Consider the following 25,211-nt stretch of genomic DNA (forward strand, 5'->3'; position numbering starts at 1 on the left):
TTTATTTAGTAAATATTTAATTCACTCTATTTCTTGAACTGCATTATTGGATAAGGGCTTGTAAGTAAGCATTTCACGGTATTGTCTACACCGGTTGTATTCGGCGCACGTGACAAATACAATTTGATTTGATTTAAGTTTGTTTACCTGCACAATTACAACAAAGTTCCTCAGTGAAGGTTGCTTTAAAGTGATTGTGTCTCCAGCCCTTTTCCAGTGTATTGAGCGCAGCAAGGTGTTTCCCACCTGGTTCCTGAAGCAGCACTAGTGTGTCCACACAGAGGAGCCCCAGGTGTTTATCGGTCCCAGGGAGGGGTGCGCCTTTCAACCTGCAGAGCAACATCAGCTCTTTCCATGAAGAGCAGCGCCCTTACACCTGCCCCCATGAAGGCTGTGGAAAGACATTTGCCATCAAGGTATGGATACCTGACCATAGTCCTGTTGTGTTGCTACCAGATTTCCCTCTCTATTTAGTCAAAATCAGCTCCTGTATCTCTGGAGGTGCATTTGAATAAGAGAGTGGTCCCCACACATTTTAATGACAGTAGTGATAACATGGATATAGTGCAACGCCAGAGTGTTTCCCACCATCCAGAACGGAGAAAACAGGTAAGAATAGACATAGGCATTCCATGTATGCTAGAATATGTTCATTTATTTGAACATAACCTTCGAGTAGCCAGTACATAAAGCTTACATGTCGTGCTGTTCCTCATCCTATGTAAATGTTTATTGCATATATTGCTGTTTGTTTGTGTACATCCACCCTCATAAAAAAAAAACTGGATATGACATGGCCTTCACTAGTTAAGTTTTCCATTCGCTTTTGAGCTCATAAGTTTCCACACACAACTGTTAAGTTAGATTCTATTTAAGTTCAGTGCTGTGAGTCTGGTGTGAGGTCTGTAGGGGGAACAGTAGGTGAGGTGGTGGGCTCTGAGCTGGTATCAGTGGCCGGCGCTGCTGCATCTCTGTTCATTTCTTTGAGTTCCTTCACTGAGGGTGGACGCAGGATGCACATGGCAGCTCTACCGTCTCGGATTACTTTGGGATTGGAAACAAATCCTACCAGCCCCTCTATCTGTTGCACCATCTGCTCCAGAGTTTTGTCCTGTCATCAAAACCATAAAAGCACAACATTAACATTTGAGCTGCCCATACTTTCACATCTCAGGAAAGTTAACGTGGAGTCCTTGTACAGACAAAAGGGCACACTCCTTTTTCCATCCACAATAAGAAGAGAAAAATATACAGCGTCCTCCGTAATTATTGGGACAGTGACGCATTTTTTATTGTTTTGGCTCTTTACTCCAACACTTTATATCGGGTGAACCGTTTATAAATTACAGCACTTTTTGTACATGGTCCCTTGAAATGGGGGGACTAAAAGTATTGGGACAAATTCACTTACAGTGCCAGTCAAAAGTTTGGACACCTACCCATTCAAGGGTTTTTCTTTATTGTTACTATTTTCTACATTGTAGAATAATAGTGAAGACATCAAAACTATGAAATAACACATATTTAATCACGTAGTAACCAAAACAGTGTTAAGCAAATAAAAATATATTTTTAATCTTCAAAGTAGCCACCCTTTGCCAGCTTTGCACACACTTGGCATTCTCTCAACCAGCTTCATGAGGTAGTCACCTGGAATGCATTTCAATTAACAGGTGTACCTTGTTAAAAGTGGATTTGTGGAATTTATTTCCTTCTTAATGTGTTTGAGCCAATCAGTTGTGTTGTGACAAGGTAGGGGTTGGTATACAGAAGATAGCCCTATTTGGTAAAAGACCAAGTCCATATTATGGCAAGAAATGCTCAAATAAGCAAAGAGAAACGACAGTCCATCATTACTTTAAGACATGAAAGTCAGTCAATACAGAACAAATCAAGAACTTTGAAAGTTTATTCAAGTGCAGTCGCAAAAACCATTAAGCGCTATGATGAGTCTGGCTTTCATGAGGACCACCACAGGAATGGAAGACCCAGAGTTACCTCTGCTGCAGAGGATAAGTTCATTAGATTTAACTGTACCTCAGATGCACCCCAAATGCTTCAGAGTTCAAGTAACATACACATCTCAACATCAACCGTTCAGAGGAGACTGCTTGAATCAGGCCTTCATGGTCAAATAGAATTTCTGCAAAGAAACCACTACTAAAGGACACCAATAATAAGAAGAGACTTGCTAGGGCCAAGAAACACGAGCAATGGACATTAGACCAGTGGAAATCTGTCATTTGAGTCCAAATTTGAGATTTTTGGTTCCAACCGCCGTGTCTTTGTGAGACGCAGAGTAGGTGAACGGATGATCTCTGCATGTGTGGTTCCCACCGTGAAGCATGGTGGAGGAGGTGTGATGATGTGGGGCTGATTTGCTGATGACACTATCTGTGATATATTTAGAATTCAAGGCACACTTAACCAGCATGGCTACCACAGCATTCTGCAGTGATACACCATCCCACCTGGTTTGCGCTTAGTGGGACTATCATTTGTTTTTCAACAGGACAATGACCCAACACACCTCCAGGCTGTTTAAGGGCTATTTGACCAAGAAGAAGAGTGATGGAGTGCTGCATCAGATGACCTGGCCTCCACAATCACCCGACCTCAACCCAATTGAGATGGTTTGGGATGAGTTGGACCACAGCGTGAAGGAAAAGCAGCCAACAAGTGCTCAGCATATGTGGGAACACCTTCAAGACTGTTGGAAAAGCATTCCAGGTGAAGCTGGTTGAGAGAATGCAAAGAGTGTGCAAAGCTGTCATCAAGGCAAATGGTGGCTATTTGAAGAATCTCAACTATAAAATGTATTTTGATTTTGAACACTTTTTTGGTTACTACATGATTCCATAGGTGTTAATTCATAGCTTTGATGTATTCACTATTATTCTACAATGTAGAAAATAGTAAAAATAAAGAAAACCCCTTGAATGAGTAGATGTGTCCAAACTTTTGACTGGTACTGTAGATGTGTATTAAAGTAATGTATTTGGTCCCATATTCCTAGCACGCAATGACTACATCAACCTTGTGAGTCTACAAACTTGTTTGATGCACTTGCGGTTTGTTTCGGTTGCAATTCAGATTATTTTGTGCCCAATATAAATTACATGGTAAATAATGTACTTTAGCATTTTGGAGTCAGAGTAGAAGGTTTTAAACACTTCTACGTCCATGTGGATACTCCCATGATTATGGATAGTCCTGAATGAATCGTGAATAATTATGAGTGAGAATGTTACAGACCCCCAAATATCATTCCCCCTCAAAAACGCTAACCTCCCCTGTTATTCTAATGGTGAGAGGTTAGCATGTCTTGGGGGTATAGTACTTGTGCGTCTGTAACTTTCTCACTCATCATTATTCACTATTCATTCAGGACTAGCTGTAATGCATCCAACAAGTTTGTAGAGTCACAAGCTTGATGTAGTCATTGCGTGCTAGGAATATGGGACCAAATACTAAACTTTTGCATACTTTAATACACATAAGTGAATTAGTCCGAATATTTTAGGGGACTATGTAAAAAGTGCTGTAATTTCCGATTCGGATGAAAATAGCCTCAAATTTAAGATGACAGTCTACCACTTAACCTCATAGTCATTGTATCATTTCAAATCCAAAGTGCTGGAGAACAGAGCCAAAACAACAACAAAAAATGTCACTATCCCAATAATTATGGAGGGCACTGTATAATTCATGCATGTCTAAGCCTGGTTTATATTTGTTGCTAATGAATCTCTGCTCTGCCAAAGGAAAGTTTTTGTGTACATATACAGAATTAAATGTATATTTTTGCATAAAAAATTGAGTTCTTAATTCAAAACCAACTGTCTTACTATTTTGCTGGTTCAACTACAGAATAGTGACGAGGTATCTGGTGTGTTCAGGCTGACATTTAGGTTTAAATAGGTTTACTGGTTGCAATACTACTGGATTTACAGTTGAAGTCAGAAATTTACATACACCTTAGCCAAATACATTTAAACTCAGTTTTTCACAATTCCTGACATTTAATCCTAGTAAAAATTCCCTGTCTTAGGTCAGTTAGGATCACCACTATATTTTAAGAATGTGAAATGTCAGAATAATAGTAGAGAAAATGATTTCTTTCAGCTTTTATTTATTTCATCACATTCCCAGTGGGTCAGAAGCTTACATACACTCAATTAGTATTTGGTAGCATTGCCTTTAAATTGTTTAACTTGGGTCAAATGTTTTGGGTAGCCTTTCACAATCTTCCCACAATAAGTTGGGTGAATGTTGGCCCATTCCTTCTGACAGAGCTGGTGTAACTGAGTCAGGTTTGTAGGCCCCCTCGCTCGCACATGCTTTTTCAGTTCTGCCCACAAATGTTCTATTGGATTGAGGTCAGGGCTTTGTGATGGCCACTCCAATACCTTGACTTTGTTGTCCTTAAGCCATTTTGCCACAACTTTGGAAGTATGCTTGGGGTCATTGTCCATTTGGAAGACCCATTTGCGACCAAGCTTTAACTTCCTGACTGATGTCTTGAGATGTTGCTTCAAAATATCCACATAATTTTCCCTCATGATGCCATCTATTTTGTGAAGTGCACCAGTCCCTCCTGCAGCAAAGCATCCCCACAACATGATGCTGCCACCCTCGTGCGTCACAGTTGGGATGGTGTTCTTTGGCTTGCAAGCCTCCCCCTTTTTCCTCTAAACATAACGATGGTCATTATGACCAAACAGTTCTATTTTTGTTTCATCAGACCAGAGGACATTTCTCAAAAAAGCACGATCTTTGTCCCCATTTGCAGTTGCAAACCGTAGTCTGGCTTTTTTATGGCGGGTTTGGAGCAGTGGCTTCTTCCTTGCTGAGCGGCCTTTCAGGTTTGTCAATATAGGACTCTTTTTACTGTGGATATAGATACCTTTGTACCTGTTTCATCCAGCATCTTCAAAGGTCCTTTGCTGTTGTTCTGGGATTGATTTGTACTTTTCACACAAGTACGTTCATCTCTAGGAGACAGAACGTGTCTCCTTCCTGAGAGGTATGACGGCTGCGTGGTCCCATGGTGTTTATATTTGCATACTATTGTTTGTACAGATGAACGTGGTACCTTCAGGTGTTTGGAAATTGCTCCCAAGGATGAACCAGACTTGTGGAGGTCTACCATTTTTTTTCCTGAGGTCTTAGCGGATTTCTTTTGATTTTCCCATGATGTCAAAAAAAGAGGCATTAAGTTTGAAGGTCGACCTTGAAATACATCCACAGGTACACCATCAATTGACTCAAATGATGTCAATTCGCCTATCAGAAGCTTCTAAAGCCGTGACATTATTTTCTGACATTTTCCAAGATGTTTAAAGGCAGTCAACTTAGTGTATCTTCTGACCCACTAGAATTGTGATACAGTGAATTATAAGTGATATATTAGGTCTGTAAACAATTGTTGGAAAAATGATTTGTGTCATGCAAACAGTAGATGTCCTAACCGACTTGCCGAAACTATGTTGTTAACAGGAAATTTGTGTAGTGGTTGAAAAACGAGTTTTAATGACTCCAACCTAAGGGTATGTAAACGTCCAACTTCAACTGTACAGTATCTGTTCTGTCTAGTTCCATGCGCTTGTTAGGGAGATGAAATACATGAATATGGTAGTAGTCATTATACATACCCAAGAAAATCATCTCTAAAGCATCTTTGAAACTATAGAAGGATGAATAGAACCTGTATAGGTCAAAATAAAGCAATCCTATGTAGATATTTCTCACCAGTGGCTGTGTATGTTCCACACGCCCTGTTCTCAGAGTGATTCTGACATGGTGCTTCTTGTCCAGCCATGTCTGGACCTGCCTCAGCTTGGTTAGAAGATCATGGCTACCAATGTCAGAGGAAACGGTAAGCTCCTTTACCTGCACAGGGCCTGTGGAGAGACCGAAGGTATGGTTTGGCTTTCAGAGATCAGACAGAGAATTCAGATATAACCACTGTATGCAATGCAGAGATGTGAATGTGTGTGATGTAAAGGCAGTAGTTGTGTATGTGCTAAATATTACACACCTGTCTTGGCTTTCTGTTTCTCACGCAGTTTGAGCTGCTCCTCGTGGATCTGTTTGCCAGTCATTAGACGGTAGACAGGTGGATCTTTGTTTTCGTTGAGAGGGACCAGTTTAAGCCCATTCTCATCCATCAGTCTGAGGACATCAGCTCGATGCATGGTGCCCATGTTTTCGCCATTCTCATTGATCACCTGCAGGTGGCGCTGGTGGATCTTCCGGCCAATACTGCCAATGGTGGCACGGGCTCGGGGATCCTGCTTCTTCTTAGGCACCTGCCCCTCTTCAGTTTCATCCACTGTGGTGGACAGTGGAGACCATCCCCAAGACAACGATGCACTCACACATCTCCCATTGTATGATAGGAGCCCAGCCCCAGAGGCTGTTCTCCAGGAGTTGAGAGTTCCACCACAGACACCTCTAGATGCATGGCTCAGAGCCCACCTCAAACAAGCACTAGACATTCTGAGCAGAACACAGAGAGAGCAGGTGAGAGCGAGAGGGGTAAACAAACGTGAAACTAGGCATTATTATTCCCAAAAGTAAGTCACTTTAGTCTAGCAATTACGTTTAAAAGTCAGAAAATGCAAGTGAAAGACCATCAAAAACACACTGTTGACAAGCATGGGAACCTGGTTAGCTAAGCAAACAATAATTGACAAGGAGAAGTATCAGCCTCTACAGAACGTGCTGTACAGGGCTAGGAATACATACAGATCCGGCACGCGACAGTCAGCTTGTAGGCCGAAACACAGGAACAAAGAATAAGTAAGGACGCACGAAGAATTATAAACTTAGGTTTATATTGTACAATAATTCAATACATACGTATCGCCCCAAAACGGGAGGCGTTTGTTTCCATACTACATGAAAACGGGGTCCTGTCTCCTTAACAGTTCTTGGCGCAGCATGATGACGCAGTCGAAGAACAATGCTCTGAATTTGTAGTTTTAGATGTCGTTCGAACTAGTACCTTTCTTATTATATAACTTAGGCTATAATTAATAATGTGTAGGCCACTGCGCTACTAATACTAAGCTAGGCTACAGGCTGCTGTTGATTATAATAGCATGATCATGGGCTAGACTAATTGTTATCAAACTATGTTCTAAACAAACCTTGTGATTCCACATCTCATTGACATGGGATCTCATTGACATGGGATACATTTAAAATAATTTCCATTAATTTGGCTGACAATCGGAGATAATGACATAAGCGACGGGGTCTTAGACCAGTGCAGGCGTATTGCGCCTATCTGAACGTAACTAGGGTTGACACAGTTTGACTCGTCAGTACTCTGCTCTGCTCGTCTTTGTTTTGCATTTTGCTTATATATTAAGCCAATTCGATGTGTTTGTTCATGTTATAAATACCCTATGTTCCATCTATATTAGGTCACATCCTGCATGTGTTCTTGATTTTAAAAAATTAAAAAAATTATAGGAGCTTGCTATATGTTCAAAGGCAGTGCGGCCTTTATTTAAAGCGTCCCTTTATGTGTTTAGTGTACTTTGAGAGATCTTAGTCAGGGAAGAAATCTGATTGATAGACAAATGTGCTTTTCTATATCTCTCAGAGGAGAGCCCTTTCAAAGGAGTAGGCAGGAATGTTTTTTGTTGTTGCGTTGGATGTTTGCAAACATTGTAGGCCTATATGCTAAATGATATTATCTTCATTATTAAAATCCCACTAGGTAGCCCTAATGATCTGGATCGTAATTTCTGACACATAGGCTACTTGAAGAAGTCTGCAGTGATAGCCTAATTGTCAACAAAGTTGTAGAGAGGTTCAGTGGGCTCTGCGGTGTGGGGTTATTCCCTGCCCAGGCCTTAGTCTATAGAAACAGTAAATAGAGAGATTTTATAATCAGACGAGCAGCAGTTCATTTAATTAACAGCAAGATAATTCCCTTGTGTGTGTGTGTGTGTGTGTGTGTGTGTGTGTGTGTGTGTGTGTGTGTGTGTGTGTGTGTGTGTGTGTGTGTGTGTGTGTGTGTGTGTGTGTGTGTGTGTGTGTGTGTGTGTGTGTGTGTGTGTGTGTGTGTGTGTGTGTCAACTCTGGACCTCGAAGCCAGTTTCACGCTTTATTTCATTGTTCCCCTCTAATCAAGGACTGATTTAGACATGGGGTGCTATTAGTTATCAGGTAGAACAGAACACCAGCTCAGTACCTCGTAGGGTAACAGTTGAATACCCCTGGCTAGGGCAAGGGGTGTTGAAAATAAGCTGCATTGCACTTTTTGTATAGTTAGGGGTTTTAGTCTTGAAGCCATGTATCTGCATCTGGAGAAAAAGTGAACTTAAACACAGGATGTAGTGAGGATTCTCAGTTTTGAATGATCTGTTTTACAATGACAATTTGAGGCCTCAATTAATCTGAAGTTTTATATCCGTTCAGTTTCTACAAACCAAACCATTCGTTTTTATAGGTTTCATGGGCTGCGTTTACACAGGCATCCCAATTCTGATCATTTGCCCAATTACAGTCAAAAGATCAGGGCCCGGTTTCCCAAAAGCATCTTAAGGCTAAATTAATTTTAGAACCATGGGTTTTAAAATGAATTTGGCTTTAATCTGGTTGGTCAAAAGACCAACAACTGCCTGTGTTAATGCAGCCTAAGTCTAGTAGCAGTGGGGAACTTATTAGTAGCCTATAAGCATTTTATGATGAGGAACATAGTAGGAAGCAAATTGCATAGGCTGTTTGCAGTGATGTGGTGTCCGGACACCTAAACGACATAATGATTCAACTCAACCATTCAGCAAGCCGGGCAATTGTCAAAATGTAGAGACGTGAGGGTAGGCCTACTAACTGCCAATGTTAAATAGAAGTCTATTTAAATAATCTGAACAAAAAAAGTGCATCGTTTGCGAGTAGCAGATGGATAATTGTACACGGTCGACTGATTGGAAAGAAAGATGCGCTCCCCGAAAGAGCATTCATGATTGAGAATGCGAGCGAGCTTATTTATTAATTAGCGCAGAAATTCTGCTTACTCGTGCTGGCAGCCCGCTTTGGATCGAAACCCCAACATAAAGGTAAGTTACCACACGAAAACGTTCCTGTATCCTCTCCAAACGGTACATAGTTTAAATCTGTCGTTTGGTCTTCATCCCAATGGTGGGACCTCCATGTGTGAGGCTGGTTTTCCCAAGGATAACAACCATGTTTCGGCAAATACACATATGCAGGTTATGTGGTGCTGACTAGCACCTGAATGAGCTGATGATTAACTGAAACGTAGCATAACGCCCCCCCCCCCCCCCCCCCCCTCTCTCTCTTGCAATTCATGTCTCAATTAATTAATACATTGCCAAAACATTTTAGGCTTATAGCTTAGAGCCAATGGTAATAATTGTTATGTCCTTCTTGATTGAAAACGTGAATAAAAAAATGCCAATTTGTTCATTTTCTGTCGCCGTATTAATCCCCCATTCAACTGATTCGTTTAGTAGTCTTAGAATTAGACTATTCTCACTTGCATCTGTCAATCATTTCCATTGTTTTGTAAGTTTGGTGATCTGACGTTGAGAAAGTTTGAAGCCACATGAAACGACTTTTAACAATATATTTCAGTATAAAACATATAATAGCCTATTCTTATTACTGTGAAATTATAATTCTTAATAATATAATTATTTAATGATGATAATATATATTGATGTTTGATATTATTCTACATAGTCACTCTTGTCCGACAGTGCTGCTCTGCTGTAAGCTATGGTATCTGCAGGTACATAACACTGAAAGGAAACTCCAAATAACAGTTTCAGTTTACAATGTTGTTATTAGGCTACTCCTCCTGTAAGTACATTGTAACAATTATTGTTATTATATGCGTTGTTACATTGTACTTAACCAACATTACATTGTACTTAACCATCATTAGACAACCCACTTGTAGGCTACTTGGTTGGGTTAAATGTGGAAGACACATTTCAGTTGAACACATTCAGTTGGACAACTGACTAGGTATCCCCCTTTCCCTTTCAAAAATAATAATTACAGTAACACTTTAAGTGTGTTCTAAATGTTGTCCAAATTCTGTATCTGCTGTGTATTTATACAGGTAGTTTAGTAACAGAATAAACGTACATTCCAACTATGATGCATCCTATGTTCAGAAATGATTTGCATTATTTTCATTATGTTGACAGATGGTACAAATGTTTTAACCCGCTAGCCTGTCCTATGTATTAATGTAAAACAGTAAACTCTGACAAACTGTCATAGTAAATGTCTTCATATACCGTTTGATTTAACGTGTATGATGAGTTACAGCATATCTCAACATTTTCAGATGATTACGTATTGTGACCTACTTGAGCAATCAATTACAAATTAAAGTGACAGTCACTTCTTAACCAAATATATGTAAGCTAGAAACAATTTTTTGTTGAGAGAAATGGTCATGAAAAATGTTTAAAATCATCAAATACCCCTCTCTCTTGAAATAGTACAAATTAATTGAGCACCTCAATGTTTTGTAGAGAGCTGGCAAAACAATTGTCCAGATTAGATTTTTAGAACCATAAAATTAACCAATTTTAGAATCTATCATTTTTTATAATCAAATGATCAATTATGTTTTTGCCTTTAAAGTTACTGAAATAGTCATTTTAAAATAGCACGACGGCAAAATAGCAAGATATCTGAATTTGTATTTACAGTTATCACCTGCTCATCATAATAAAGATGAGCAAAAAAGATTGAGTAAAATAAATAGTACTGAGCTATATTGTATGCCAAAAATAATCTGACCATAGCACCGCCTGGAGTTTGATAAACGGCATTGGCACTTGGCTTGGAACTGGTGCTATAGTCAGAAGACATGAAAATAGAGCTGTTTGGCCACACACTGAAAAACAGAAACATATGCAGAAAAGTACCTCATACCTACAGTAAAATATAGTGGTGGATCTTTGATGTTATGGGGCTTTTTTGCTTCCACTGGTCCTGGAGCCCTTGTTAAGGTCAACGGCAGGATATCAAGCATGTTCTCCAATCTCATAAAACATTTTAGAAAAAGGCTCAGTGTCGTTATCCTCACAAGGGGAGGGTGCTGGAGTATTGAAAACAGGAGTGTTAATAATTTAGACCCTCGTTTCTATTACTTTTGAAACAAATCCTCCAAAAATTGAGCAATTGTATTAGTATAAAAAATATATACATTTTCTGTTGTTATTGCATGCATTATAGCTCAGCATTTTTAGTATTTATTTTATAGTATTTTTTGCTCATCTTTATCAAGGGTGCCAATAATTATGGATCTCGCTGTACATATCGATACCACTAGTTTAAGAGGATGACATTTGTCTCAGCAAAACTCCTGGACTGTTTAAAACCCCTAGTTGTTGTTTTTTTTTGAAAACTTTATTCTCCTGACATTGTCTCTGCGCACTCTCACTTCTCTGTGTTTCTAGCGATTTTTAATCCAGATAAAATCAAGGCTAATGCTTCATTAGCAGGTATTTTTACATAATGATCCTCATGATGCGCTGTTAATTTTTTTTGTTAACGCAATTACCAGGCTCTCAGTGGACGGGGTCTGAAAGGTCTAATTACCCTGTGGCATGCTGGGAAATAGTTGGTGGTGTCTTTGGGCAGGTGGCCCGGGAGGTGGGAGTCAGGAACAGGGCATGCCGAGGCGGGCAATTACTGGATGAATTTCACTTTAATAAATGTTGAGCTACATTTGGAAATGCAGATAACAGAGCTTTCTGCCTAATGGGTGCCGCACTGAATCCACTTGAGCAAGGGAATGATCTGAAAGAGGGTTTAATTAACACGAGCTACATGATCCAGAGAGAGACAGACTGAATGTTAGAGTGAGGGGGAGAACGCTACAGGGATAATGTGGAAATTAGAGGAGGAGAGGAAGGGAGCGAGCGACATGGAGGGGGTGCCACCTGTGTTTTCACTCGTTTATAATCTCAGACACTCATATGTTGACATAGACTGACACATCAATGACACACACATGCATATACACACACACACATACACATTTCTATGTACTAGCTAATATGTGTGTGTCTGTGTGTGTGTGTTTGCACGCACATTTTATTGTGTATATATAATTTCTAGAGGGATGTATGTATCACCTCTGAATATACAATCTTATTATATAGTATTTTCATACAAAGTAGTGTGTAGACAAGTTGTATTTATTTTCCGTAGTGTGCCATGTGTCTTTCTGTGTATACCATGTGTTCTTGTATGTGGGTACTGTAGAGCCTACAATGTATGGTGTGTGTGAATGGTGCGTGTGTTTTGTGTCAGTAGTGTAAATGTGTGGTTTTGTGTGTGTAGGGTGCTCCTGGCTGTGAGCGGCCTGGTCTCCCTCCACTCTGCTGGAGCTAAAAGCCCTGAAACGGGACGGTAATTGCCCAATTAGGCCCCTCGCTCTGTGGGCCGCAGAGCACTACGCGCCTCCACACGCTCACAGAGTCACATAATTGAGCTGAAAGCAAACGAACGGACGGCAGACAAACAAGCTACTAGAAAATAATTACTTGGAGTGTTTCTTTTCAGTACCTGTACAGCGGATTTCATTATCGTCAATAGCCTCTAAAGCTGCTCGAAACGCTGGTAGTTGTCATTTTCATAGAGACTTGATAATGACATTAATTTGTCTTAATGGGTAGTTCTATTGTTATAAATAGTGAAATGAGCTGAAATTGTCTTGCCATGGCAGGCAGAGAGGACTTCACCGCGCTCCCGGCAGACATGAGGAGATAATTTGGTGTGCTTGTCAAATTTCCAATAATTTGTTATATGGAACATGAGTAATGCTAGTGCCATTAATGTTCATTTTCCTGTAAATTCATTACTACCCTTTTCCCTTTTATGTTTTTAATGCCTCTGCCCATTTTTCTCTGCCTCAAGTGGTTACACAAGGACTTACTAAAAACACGCACCCAGACCCCTACCACACACACACACACACACACACACACACACACACACACACACACACACACACACACACACACACACACACACACACACACACACACACACACACACACACTGAAGACTTGTATACACAAACACATAAATACTTCTGAACAGTGAACTCAAACACATATAAGTAAACACAGAATACTCACACTTGGCTACATGCAAACTTTATAGATGAATTTAAATGACAAAATACACGTTTGTTAGATGTTTTCAGACCTTAAAGGACGACTGGACTTCCTGATTTGTCCTTGTTTTTCATTCTGGCTCATCAAGAAATGCTTGCTGCCATGACTGAAGGAAAATGACAGTTGTCTTGGGGGTGTGGTTTGATGTGGGTGTTTCTTTGCCATTCAATCACAACAAACAAGGGCAGTAGTGAGTATAGTTAGGTGAGCTAGCTAGCTTTGCTATGGAGAGAACAAAGTTTTGAAGTCGAGGTCTTCTCCCCTTCTGACAGACTCGCCATCTCAAGATGGTGATAGCTGCAGCTGGCTATCGTACCTAGCGGATATTTCTCTGTCAAATCCGCTTTGGACCAGACTGACTTTATGACCAAAAGTATTATATTTACAGTTTGTAGTCAATTTGTACTCTAGATGTAATGTTTTTGACTCATATCGATGCGACATAGGCCATTTAAAACCAGAGAAGTTGGTTCTAAGGGAAGTTGACCTTTAAAAGTTGTCTATTGGGAGAGAGCAGTTTATTTCCCATCTACCATCATCAGTTTTAACCATGCAGCTGTGTAAGCACCATAGTGGGAACAAACCTTGAAGAATAGAAAGCCAGGAAGATAAGATACCATTAATGTCCTTCTGACTAAGTTTGCATACTCATTGTCATTTAAAAAAGAGAAATGGATAGAGCAACTTTCAATTTCATGTTCACATTTTCATTGTGTCACAAATGTGTACTGATATATAGTGTAGTGTCCTTCTGGACTGACAGGTACAGGGTCGTAAGTTCAGGTCAAGACCGGGCTAACCCCTGAATTCCCTACATTGGTGTCAGAAATGAGACGGGACTACTAAGGCACCAGCAGTCTTGTATAAAGATGCAGGTTTGTGTCCCGGGTCAGATTACCCCCCAAATTTGCTACAATCACACTGCTACTTATAGTAACATAATATCAATGTATCTGCCTTTAAGGGAGTATTTTATTTTTTACTTTAATTTAACTAGGCAAATCAGTTAAGAACAAATGTTTATTTTCAATGAAGGCCTAGGAACATTGGGTTATCTGCTTTGTTCAGGGGCAGAACAACAGATTTTTACCTTGTCAGCTCGAGGATTCGATCTTGCAACCTTTCGGTTACTAGTCCAACGCTCTAACCACTAGGCTACCTTCCGCCCCACTGGCTATATAATATACAGTATATCTAATATCTAAGCGTTAAAACATTAACAACCTTCCATTGTATTACATTGTGTTGTTGACCCCGTCTTGTGTCTTTTTGAAGTAATGAGGGATCCTTGTAGAATTGATGATAGATACTGTTCGTCACGGTAGAATGAGACCTAACAGTCATCGTCAAGTTCCCAATGAGCAATGAGCTTTGGGATGCTTTTTCTCCATTGTTGCTGTTGATAAACCCAAATATCAAGTTCATATTTGAAATACCAAAATGATTTATCATTAAAGATTGTCATTCATTTGCTTTAATTTTGTGCTTCATTACATTGATTGAGAGATGCATTTTCTATTATCTCAGTGTGCGTGTGTGGGCGTGTGGCTACATGTATTTACCTGTGTCTCACTGCAAATGTCCGTATGTGTGGGTGTGTCTGAGTCCTTTGAGAGTGCGTATAATATAATTTCGAAGTGAGATGAGAGGGTCCATAGAAGAAGGGCGCAGTGACTCAGGAGCCGATTGGTGACTCGGGAGCTGATTGGTGACTCGGGGATGAAGCCGTCCTCCTGATGGTGACTTCTTGTGTAATGCTATCTAATAATAGTTTTTAAACAGCCCTGTTTTAACTTTTCATCAAGCCAGTGGGAAATACAGTATCAAAGAGCAATTCTTTATATCTCATTAGTTGCTCATAGGCCTGTGCCTCACTCCCTCGCCACAGAAATAGCACAACGCCACACAATGGAGCTGGTAACAGAGCAAAACTGGAGGTGCAACGTGGGGATAGCGCAAGACAGGAACTTCTACTATCGATACATTTAGTGTTTTATGTGTGTTGTTGTTGTGTTTTGTCTTTGTTAATTTGAGCGAATGTGGTGCTTCTATACATCACTGTGCTTGCGTTTGATATGCAGGTGTGTGTATTTGTTTGCAAGTGGGTTACTTTGTGTGATGATGTGTGACACACTCCAGATTAAAAGTCTCAGAGCCTCTCAGATCCACACAATAGCCAACGAAGAATCGGTGACTTTTATTGGGGTAGAATAAAAGGATGTGATGAAAGAGTCAAAGCCTAAAAGAGAGAAAAAGGGATTCAGAGGGAGGGGCCGAAAGAGTGCAGAACAAGGGCCCATCCATCACGGGTGTGGAGGAGAGGAGACGCATTCCACCGCTCAGAGCAGGAGGATACACTCACTCAACGCCACAATGGAGGGGGAGGCAGGGAGGGGAGTCGATCAATACACAACGTCTCCCATGGACTTTCTGTCCACACAGTCTTTATTTGGCTCCCAGTCCAATTCACTGCCCTCTGTGGACATGACAAATGTACATTTCGGATGCCAAAAGCATTCATACCCACCACAATGTACCAAAAACAAAATCCCACACATCTCTACTGCACAGATAGCTGATGGTTCAGACCTTAGGTTGTTTCAGTGTCACTTATGTCTTCTCCGGGTTTTGCATTTTGTTGTCTCTGCTACTCAGTCTGTTCCTGTGTTGGTTTCATTATTTTGGAGGACTCTCTCTCTCGCCCTGTCTCTTTCTCTCTCATACACACTCTCTCTTTCTCCCCACCCCAGTCTGTCAAAGTAGGCAGTGAGGAGCAGGGGGTGGTAGGAGGGTGCGGGGTGGGGGGTTAGTGGGGGGGATTGGAGGGCGGAGGGAGCAGGTGATGGCTTTCTGGAGTGCACCCTTTCACACCCTTCTCTTTCTCTGTCTGAGCAGCGTGAAGAGGTGGGAGAGATGAGGGGCCTCCTCCTCACACCCCCAGGGGCTGCACCTGCCATGGGTGAGGGCGGCGGGTGTGAACTCTGACCTTGTACCCTCCGGGCCTGCTCACTTGACGGCCATTTACGGCTAATGTACGTATACAAATACACAGTTACACACACATGTTGAGACCCTATCATTCAAACATATTTTGTATTCACAAGCACACACACTTCACACACAGCTCAGCATGCTTATTGACTGACTCCCATTTGAAATGTTTGAAAATTGAAATATTTTCAGCATTGTATTTGGTGTTTAGGAATTAGGACTTGTTCGGGTTTTGTTTGTTTTCGAGCACTGTCGATTACTTTTAGTTCTGTGTTGTGACGTTTGGATATTCTCTGTAGAAAGGACCTGTCTCGTGGCTATGTATAGTTCTGAATGTAGTGCTGAGAAGTCCTACACCAGAGGGTTCTGCTCCATGATGTGGGGTTTGGGTCTGTACTGGTCTGTGTCATCTTGGAGTGGTTCTGTTTGGGTCTTTTCCAATTCATCTTATTCGCCTGTGGTCCATCATGGGAGTGGCAGCCCAAAGAGTAGGTCTCATTTATAAAAGTAATCTGTGCAGACAGGCTGTCATAGCGATGCTGGCAGCTCTTGTTATGTTGGACAAACTGTCTACAAATGGGTATTATTCAGTTTGCGGAGGTCCATTTGGGTTCTGTCAGGACTCAGAGCAGTGCGAGGGCCGGTGTCAGTGGACCCCTGGCCCGGGCCAGCTGAAAGTCAGTGTATTGGTTTCTATGGTAATGGGGAGTAGTACCCCCACCCAGGAGCGTCCTGCCGCGTGTCGCCTCCTCAATAGAGCGCATCTGCAGAAAACTGGGGACCCTCTGAAATGGGCAGTGACCCGTCCCCAGCAGCCACAAAAAACCCACAAATGTTATACCCCAGAACTGGCTTTTTCTCAGCGCTTACGTCATAACTCAGAGACAAAAAGCTGGGACAGAGCCCTGCACTGTCAAATGCAGAGAGAGGGAGAGAGAGGAGTGGTCGCCCCGGTCATTAGGGTGGGGGGAAAAGTCAGAGGCAGGAATGAATGAGAGAGAAAAAAATCGAACAAAATCTTAAACAAAAGCCGACTCCAAAACACAATGCCTGCCATAGAGATTTGGGAAGAAAGGGGGAGATTGGGTTATGAAAATGATTCAGGGGGCTATTCTTACTCATGCAAATGTCCCCAAATTTCTCATTCATTACCCTGAAAGTGTCGCTCTCGCCTTGGCAACGGCTCACTCATTTCAGGACTGGGTACAGTTTTACATTTCCATCAGAATTTATACACTGAATTGAGCGAGTCGACCTTCACAACAGCATTTCCACACCGTATATTTCCTGCTGTAGCACCACTTCAGAAATAAAATTGCCTACAAAAAATAGGCTACTGCCTTAATATAATACTGTTTTACCAATTATACTGCAAAGTAACATTGCCGGAATTCACGAAACACAACTTCTCTTCTATCCTAAAGCATTGCTTCAAAATACTTCAAATACTGAATAGAAAACAATGCTTACATTAATATTACATTTTCTACACCACAATAAAGAAATAGAAAATGATACTGACTCTTAGAAGGAGACTGATGGGAGAGCGATGGGAAGGAAATCGTGAAAACAACAGGAGGTCGGGAATGAAAAGGATATAAGCAATGTCTACTGAAGCCTGATCCTGAGAGCTTAATTATACCATCCCATTATTGTAATTAAAATACTGTAGTTGGAGTCAGAAATGGAAATAAACAAGTAATTACAAACACAATAGTTGATAGTAATGTTGACACAAACTGTTTGTAGGCAGCCCCCCCCCCCCCCTCCTCTATTCTCCCCCTCTCTCTCATGGCTCAGCTGTCATTCCCAGGGGGGGATCCAATTAATTCAATTAACTGAATACACAAGTACTGTGGGACTCTATCAAATAGCCTTTGGTTTGCTCATTCAAGTAAATCTGAAACGAGTTAGTTTGTTCACTAAGAACACGTATCTATTTCTAAAATGATTTAGTGAATTTCAACATGTATTCCTCAACTTCCAACTTTCATCACAGGACAATACTCTACATTTGGTCAACATAAAAAGATATATTAGTATAATTGGAAATTGATTTCGGATACCATGGCAATTTTATAAAAGTCCTTAAAAATGTGCACTTTCTCTTCATGAGCCAATGTAGCCAGCTCATAGAGAGACATAAGATAAACGAAGGGAGGGAATGATGGAGGAACAGAAAAGTAAAACGACGAAGAGGAGGGAGGAGTAGAAAGAGACAGGCAGCACTCGTTTGGGTCATAACTCTGTGCACATGACTAGTTTCTGTGGGTTTCTTCTGACTTTTTCTAAGGAGCGGGAAGGAAAGTGGTGGAGAAAGTGGTTTTCATTCTTTCACGTATTGTTGTTAGGGAGTGATTGGGTGTGAAAGAAGGAGAGAGAAAAAGGGGGGGGGGGTGGCACGTTGGCTGAGGGCACTATCACTGATGTCCCCAACACTTTGAACAACTTGTCAATGGAGATGCTGAAGTGGCCACATTCTAAGCATTCTGTCACATTTGTGTACAAACCCCTTGAAAAAGCTTGCTGACCTGCCCGTCGCCCTTTATTGCCGTTCAAATGGCAAGACGCATGCATTGTGTCTGGGAGAGTTCATTAAATTCATTGCTTTGACCTGTTATTTTTAAAGCCAAAAAGTCGACTGAATTGGACAAATCTGAGTCAGCCATAGAAAATGGCCCTTTGACCTCCATAGGGAAACAGACCCCTTTGAGCAGCATGTCAAGGCTTTCATATGAGAATGAAAGCCAACGGGGACATTTTAAACATATCTATACCATAACAAATGGATTCACATCAAAAGGGATTTTAAAATCAACCCATAATATTATGTATGCAGTGTCGTCATCAAACGTCCATTAGCTCTATACTTCAGTATAGTTTGATGGGCATTTCGTCAAAATGCCTTAGGTGAACATGAGTTTTCAGTGTAGGCTACACAGATGGTAGGCCTAGTTGTTGTAGCGAAGCATCGTGACTGCACTCATAATCTCACTGACTGTAGAAAAAAGGGTCTGACTTCAGCAGCAAGGGTGAGACGCTGAATCAACACGAGTTCAATCGAACACGCCTCAGCAATTTTTACACAGCATCTTTCAACTACTGCCCCCACATACTACTTAAGCATCTACGTGTGAGGGGATTCTGTACTGTTCGACCATGGGAAAAACAGCAACTCCATAAATACTGCAATGCGGGTTCGATTGAATTCAGCATGGTTGACTATTGCTAAATACTGTTATTCTGTTAATGCATTCATTCATTGGGCATCGTGAACTGGTATAATGCTGTAATGATTGGTCATAATAATATCACATGATTGTATAAGTATTCAGGTGACTCATTAGGACAGTAGAGCTGCATCCCCTCAACACTTCCCAGAGATAGATAACTTGTAAATCGCTCTGGATGAGAGCGGCCGCTAAATGCAAGCAAATTTGTTTTGGTGTTCAAGTTCATCTTGATAACATTGATTGCTACCAAATGAATCGGGACACACACACACACACACACACACACACACACACACACACACACACACACACACACACACACACACACACACACACACACACACTTAAGGATTCATTAGTCCCCATGGTGTGCTGCACATATTGCACTACTCAGCTGGTAGTTGGGTTGGCAGTGTCATCTGTTGGACTGGTGGCTCTGTTGAGCATATGAATGATAATCAGACCTTTGTGTGCCTACCCTTAGTGGTGCAGCAGGACCTGCAGTCTGTGCAGTCGCCTCAGAGGAAGATTAGGAGGGGGCAGGCGGCCCTCTGTGTCACATCGACAGTCACAGCGCCCGTCCGGCTCGGCCAAACCCCACTGGGACCCTAAATCCTGTTACACTGTCAGCTAAGACCATCCCTCCTATTAGAGATGTGTGGGTGTAAAATGTGTGTACATATTAAGTACGGGGGTGTCTCAAAACGATGAATAATTCATACTAGAAGAAAAGGAGATATTGACTACATCCCCATGAACAGAGTGCCCTCTTTATTTGATCAAATGGGAGATCTTAAGTCTCAAACACAAACCCATGAAAATACCCTTTTATGGTGGCACAGCGGGTGCTGGCCAATATCACCATCATCATTATCATGCATAAAAGATATTTGACTGGAAACATGACTATTATTTATTGGAATATTTTATTAATGGTTTGCTGTATTTCAGTTGTGTTTTTCCCCCAGTTGTATAGTTTGTGTCATAAGACTATTGGATACTTATTAGCGGGTTAGAGGAAATGTTTATCATATTGTTATTGTGTTTGTGGTTGGACTTGACTGAGGAATATATTGGTTCTTGTTCTTGTTGTACCAGTTCACGTTTGTTTATAGCGTCACAATAGGTGTAATTGCTTTGTCATATATGAATGTTAGGCTGTCACCTGCTTTATGAAACGAAGACTTCATAACAGTGATGGGTTCATCTATAAGTATGCTGTTTGATTTGTTTCAGCGACGAAGTCATTATGTTGAAGGGGATTCCTTGCACTTCTAGCCTGCGCCTCCAGAGGGCTATGTTTTCTGAGGTCAAAGCTATTTGTCGGCCTCCAGTTGGGGATACAAATGAGGATGAGCCTCCCTAAATAGCCCTTATATTCCTACGGGGTGACAGCTATGATCGTAATTGTTAAAACGATTATCTTTGATAATATCTTGAAGCAATGGAGTATAGCCTACTCTAAACACCAACCAGCCAAGCATATGTCACTGGTATAATATTGACCAAACAATTAAATTCAACCCTCCTCCGCATGTTGAAACAGCACCAATTCCACACCAATTGTAGCCTATTGTGCCACTGCCTTGTGAGATCATACCCCAACAATCTCTGAGCCTCTAATTATTAAAAATGTTGTTGTGAAAATAAGGAAATGCATTCAATGAATTATGTGTTGCATTAACACAACATTATTAGGCCATTTTGTAATTAAGATTTAGAATAGCCTACAGCATGGAATTGAGAGGGGATGTGGCGGGTCAGGGGACTGGAGCGAGATTGGCCCATTAGTTAATGGAGGACGCCTGGCATGCGGAGTCCAAGAGAATGAAAGGCCTAATCCCACTCTGTCGCAGATAACAGGCTCTTGTCCGCATGACTCTGTACCTACAGCTTGTTTAAGTGTTTAATTGCTCCTAATTTGTGCGTTAAAGACCTGCTATTATGTCGCTGCAAAGTTGCGACCAAATTATACCCTTTATGCGAGTCGAGTGGTATTTTTCGAGGAACAGAGTCCATGGTCATTTTACAGGAGTTAAAACAAATAGGTTTTTGGCCCATTATATGGGCGGGCTCGGTTCTAGACTGAAGAGCCATTGCGAGCGGCTCGGTTCTGAACTGAAAAGCATGAGCGGTGAGCAGACAGGTAATTGTCACGCTTGTCAAGGACCACCAGTGACTTCAACGTCGCAGCCAGTAGGCCTAAGAAGTGTCCAGTCTCCTATGTGGTCATGCACACAAAATGTTCTGGATTTTTTGCAATTTCCAAAATGAACAGACTAATAATACGATTTCATATACAGCCCATTGCATCATATATCATTAGCCTAAGTTGGTATTGTCATTCGTGGGAAAGCAATGCCATGTCATGGGAATTACAGAGTTCTGGACGTCCCTCCATATTGCGCAGCAAGCAGACTGTCTACAGTAGCCTGTGAAAACGGTATGTAGAAAGCACACTGTCTACAGCAGCCTATGTAAAATGCATGCATGTAATATATAATATTTAACATACGAAAGGAAGGAAGGAAGAAGTCCTAGTCATGTAGCCCAAACGGGTGACAAAAGCTTATAGGACTAGTTCATATTATGATTTTATCAAGTGGCTATCTGATACATATGTAAAAGCATTATAACCACCCACTGGGCACACACTGGTTGAATCAATGTTGTTTCCTTGTCATTTCAATGAAATTACGTTGAACCAACATGGAATAGATGTTAAATTTCTGTCTGTGCCCAGTGGGCAAGTATCCATCTGATTTGCTCTAACTTCCTCTGAGAAAGCACAGTTTTTGAATTTCTTTCGTTTTCATCTCAGTTTTCTGAGAGAAAAAAGTAGATAGGCTAATGTGGATAAAAATAGGGAGGCTTTTTAGGGACCATTCAAAAACAAAAAATAAAATAAACAACACGGTTGGGGGGAATATAAACCACATTCCACTGTTTACTCACACATTATTGGTTCCCGTCCCTTTGAAGATCTTGTTTAGAAGACCTAAAGTGAATGAAAATGTTTTCCTATTACTTAATTCAATCAGAGCGAGGCGGGGGCTTTCACGCGCCACGCATTCGGCCTCTCAGTGACAGAGTCGCTTTTGTGTGAGTCTATCCGCCGCTGTCACACACTTTAATTCGAGTCTCTTTCTCTTGCATTGAAAACTCTCCACAATGACATTCAATAAGGGCCGGCGAGTGAAAACCTGGTTATTTTTATATATTCTTTCCCGGACTCGGCGGGGGCCGCGCACAGGAATTAATCACTGTTTTTTAACCGCATTGCCTTCAGGTTGTGACTTGGCCTGTGGCTATACATTGGCCTCAAAATGAACAATAACATTCACACGTTTTAAATTAAACACTTAATGTTTTTGCATATAGGCTAGTTCTAACTGCATAGACCTGACTTTAGAAGCACTCATTATACATATATAGGCTATTTTTACTATGCCTATGACCTAAAAGATGATATGTCCTATAGGCCAATATAAATGGTGTGTTGACAAACATTATGACATACTTGCAAGTTCAACATTGAAGGCTTATCGATTCCAATTAGGGAGATCCTCTCCAGAATAAATGCAACCCTTTTTTTCATCGTTTTGCGAGACTATAGGCCATTGCGTCTCCTGCATATTTTATGTGGCATGCAAATATGCATATGCTTGTATTCCAAGAAATATACACATGTATAGCCTATTCAAAGTTAACATTACAGAGCAAATACCACTCCCCAACTTTCACTCATGGATTGATCGAGTCAAACATTCTTAGCTGTTAACTTCTGAGGATATTGTAGGATAAGTTCTGATGTTGCATAAACACAGGTCTCTTCTAAACAAAAAGAGACCTTGGTCTCCCTGTTAAAATAAAGGGTAAACATTTGAAGATTTTCGGAAAACAGACAAAACAATAGAATGGACTACCCCAGTATATTGCCAAAATGTTAATTTCTCAAATTAGAACGGCCTACATTAAAACGTCCTATAATAAATGAGAGCGAAGCTAAGGGGAGAAGGGATTCTGCCGCCTCTTGCGGCGTGGGTGGGGCTGACAAGAATAGACTACATTATGCAGTTCATTTAGTTAACAAGTGAAATAATGGGGAAGCGTGCAGTGTGAATGCCAAGAGAAAAGGCACAAACCCCTATTGAGAGCTCTTAGACGTTCGCGTCGTAACCGTCACATGGCCCATACTGGGACTACAACTATTTAAAGAGCAACAGGGTCCTTTCAGCACCACACCGCTGTCCATCCGCCAAGCAACCAGTTCAGAACGAGACTACGCGCTGACTGAAAAAGTTTACCAAGAAGTACTGAGCAGCACGTTTGCAAAGATGCCGAGGTCCTTTCTTGTGGATTCCTTGATTTTGAGGGAGGCAAATGATAAAGGGAGGGAAAACAATCCACCTTTATTTCCTTACGCTATGCACCCGTCCCACCCACTCCATGGGTTGTCCTCGGGCTCTTGCCACTCACGGAAGGCTGGCTTGCTGTGCTTCTGTCCGCTATGCGTATCCCAGCTACACCCGTCTCCACCAACCTTGCCACTCCTCAAGGCATCCTTCCCTACCTTCGGCTCCCAGTACTGCCATTCAGCACTATCGAGGCAACACACGTCCTCCACTGGCGTCAACCTCAACCATGGTCCGGGGATATATCAAGCAACCTATTCGGTTCCAGACCCACGCCAGTTCCACTGCATCTCCATCGGTGAGTAAAACGTATTGAATGCGCCACGGATACCTTCGCACAGAATGAGCTGGTGTTTTATTTAGCATTTTGGATAACTTACCTAAATGTGTACTTTTTTGTGTTTTTACAGAAAACAACAACAGCCAACTTCAGAGCAGCAAGCGCATGCGCACAGCTTTCACCAGCACACAACTTTTGGAGTTGGAGAGAGAGTTCACTTCCAACATGTACCTCTCAAGACTTCGGCGCATTGAGATCGCCACATATCTAAACCTGTCAGAGAAGCAGGTCAAGATCTGGTTCCAGAACCGCAGAGTCAAACACAAGAAGGAGGGGAAGAGCGGCGCGCACAGAACCGGCTCCCACAGTTGCAAGTGCTCATCCATGTCATCTGCACGGTGCTCGGAGGAGGAAGACGATATGCCTATGTCTCCCTCCTCATCAGGGAAAGAGGATGATGGAGAGCTGTCGGTCTCCCCCTGAACTTCCTCTGATCCTCAACAGAGACAATTGGTCCTCATTGCACCTGTGGAATTCTGAATGCAACCAAAAAGTCGACTGTTCTTATCGTGTTCAGTCACCTGTATATAGGAAGAGAACAAAATATATAAAAAGGGAATTCCCCTGGAATGTTGTATAATTGTATACATGTTGTACGTTTGGTATGTCTTTTTTTTTCTAAAAACGGTCTATTTGCTGTTGCCAATCCAAATGGATGCTATTACAACCAGACAGTTGGATATTTGTATTATGATATAGACCTACCCAAATAAATAGCAACATTTGTTAGTATTATTTTTGGGAAACAATAGCTGTATTTTGTATAATAGTGAACACTGGCTTAAGCACATCTATTTGGATGGAAATGTGACGGAGATATGGAATGTGTGCGGGACGGAAAATGTTTTGCCTCACAATGTCACATCACTGAGATCAAATTGTTATTATACCTTCAGTGTATTTGAAAATATGTATTTATTTAAAAATGTTAATACTTAAATAAAGAATATTTCTTAGTGTTATACTCATGGCTTTGTGTCAAATGTTTTACACTGGCGCACCACTGGGAGCGCACACACACAAACCTGTGCGCACTGAGTTC

At 41.3% G+C, this 25,211-nt stretch overlaps 2 protein-coding genes across 3 annotated transcripts; one reads left to right on the forward strand and one right to left on the reverse strand.

Moving 5' to 3' along the window:
- Positions 1-635: 635 nt before the first annotated feature.
- Positions 636-6,939, reverse strand: mtif3 (mitochondrial translational initiation factor 3). Of its 2 annotated transcripts, none has more exons than XM_055943466.1 (4): positions 6,865-6,939; positions 6,041-6,501; positions 5,752-5,903; positions 636-1,111 (listed from the first exon to the last, which is right to left on the reverse strand). In XM_055943466.1, the coding sequence occupies exons 2-4, from the start codon at positions 6,498-6,500 to the stop codon at positions 878-880; spliced, it is 846 nt and encodes a 281-aa protein (XP_055799441.1). In that variant the 5' UTR covers position 6,501; positions 6,865-6,939; the 3' UTR covers positions 636-877. The 2 variants fall into 2 exon arrangements, with proteins under 2 accessions (XP_055799441.1, XP_055799440.1); XM_055943465.1 differs by having other exon boundaries at positions 6,751-6,933.
- A 16,685-nt stretch (positions 6,940-23,624) lies between these two features.
- Positions 23,625-25,133, forward strand: gsx1 (GS homeobox 1). Its single transcript, XM_055943467.1, has 2 exons — positions 23,625-24,127; positions 24,240-25,133. Exons 1-2 carry the CDS (start codon positions 23,752-23,754, stop codon positions 24,590-24,592), a joined length of 729 nt encoding a protein of 242 aa, XP_055799442.1. The 5' UTR covers positions 23,625-23,751; the 3' UTR covers positions 24,593-25,133.
- The last annotated feature ends 78 nt before the right edge of the window (positions 25,134-25,211 follow it).

Source organism: Salvelinus fontinalis, chromosome 13 (assembly GCF_029448725.1).
Source record: "Salvelinus fontinalis isolate EN_2023a chromosome 13, ASM2944872v1, whole genome shotgun sequence".
In the NCBI taxonomy this organism is placed as follows: Eukaryota; Metazoa; Chordata; class Actinopteri; order Salmoniformes; family Salmonidae; genus Salvelinus; species Salvelinus fontinalis.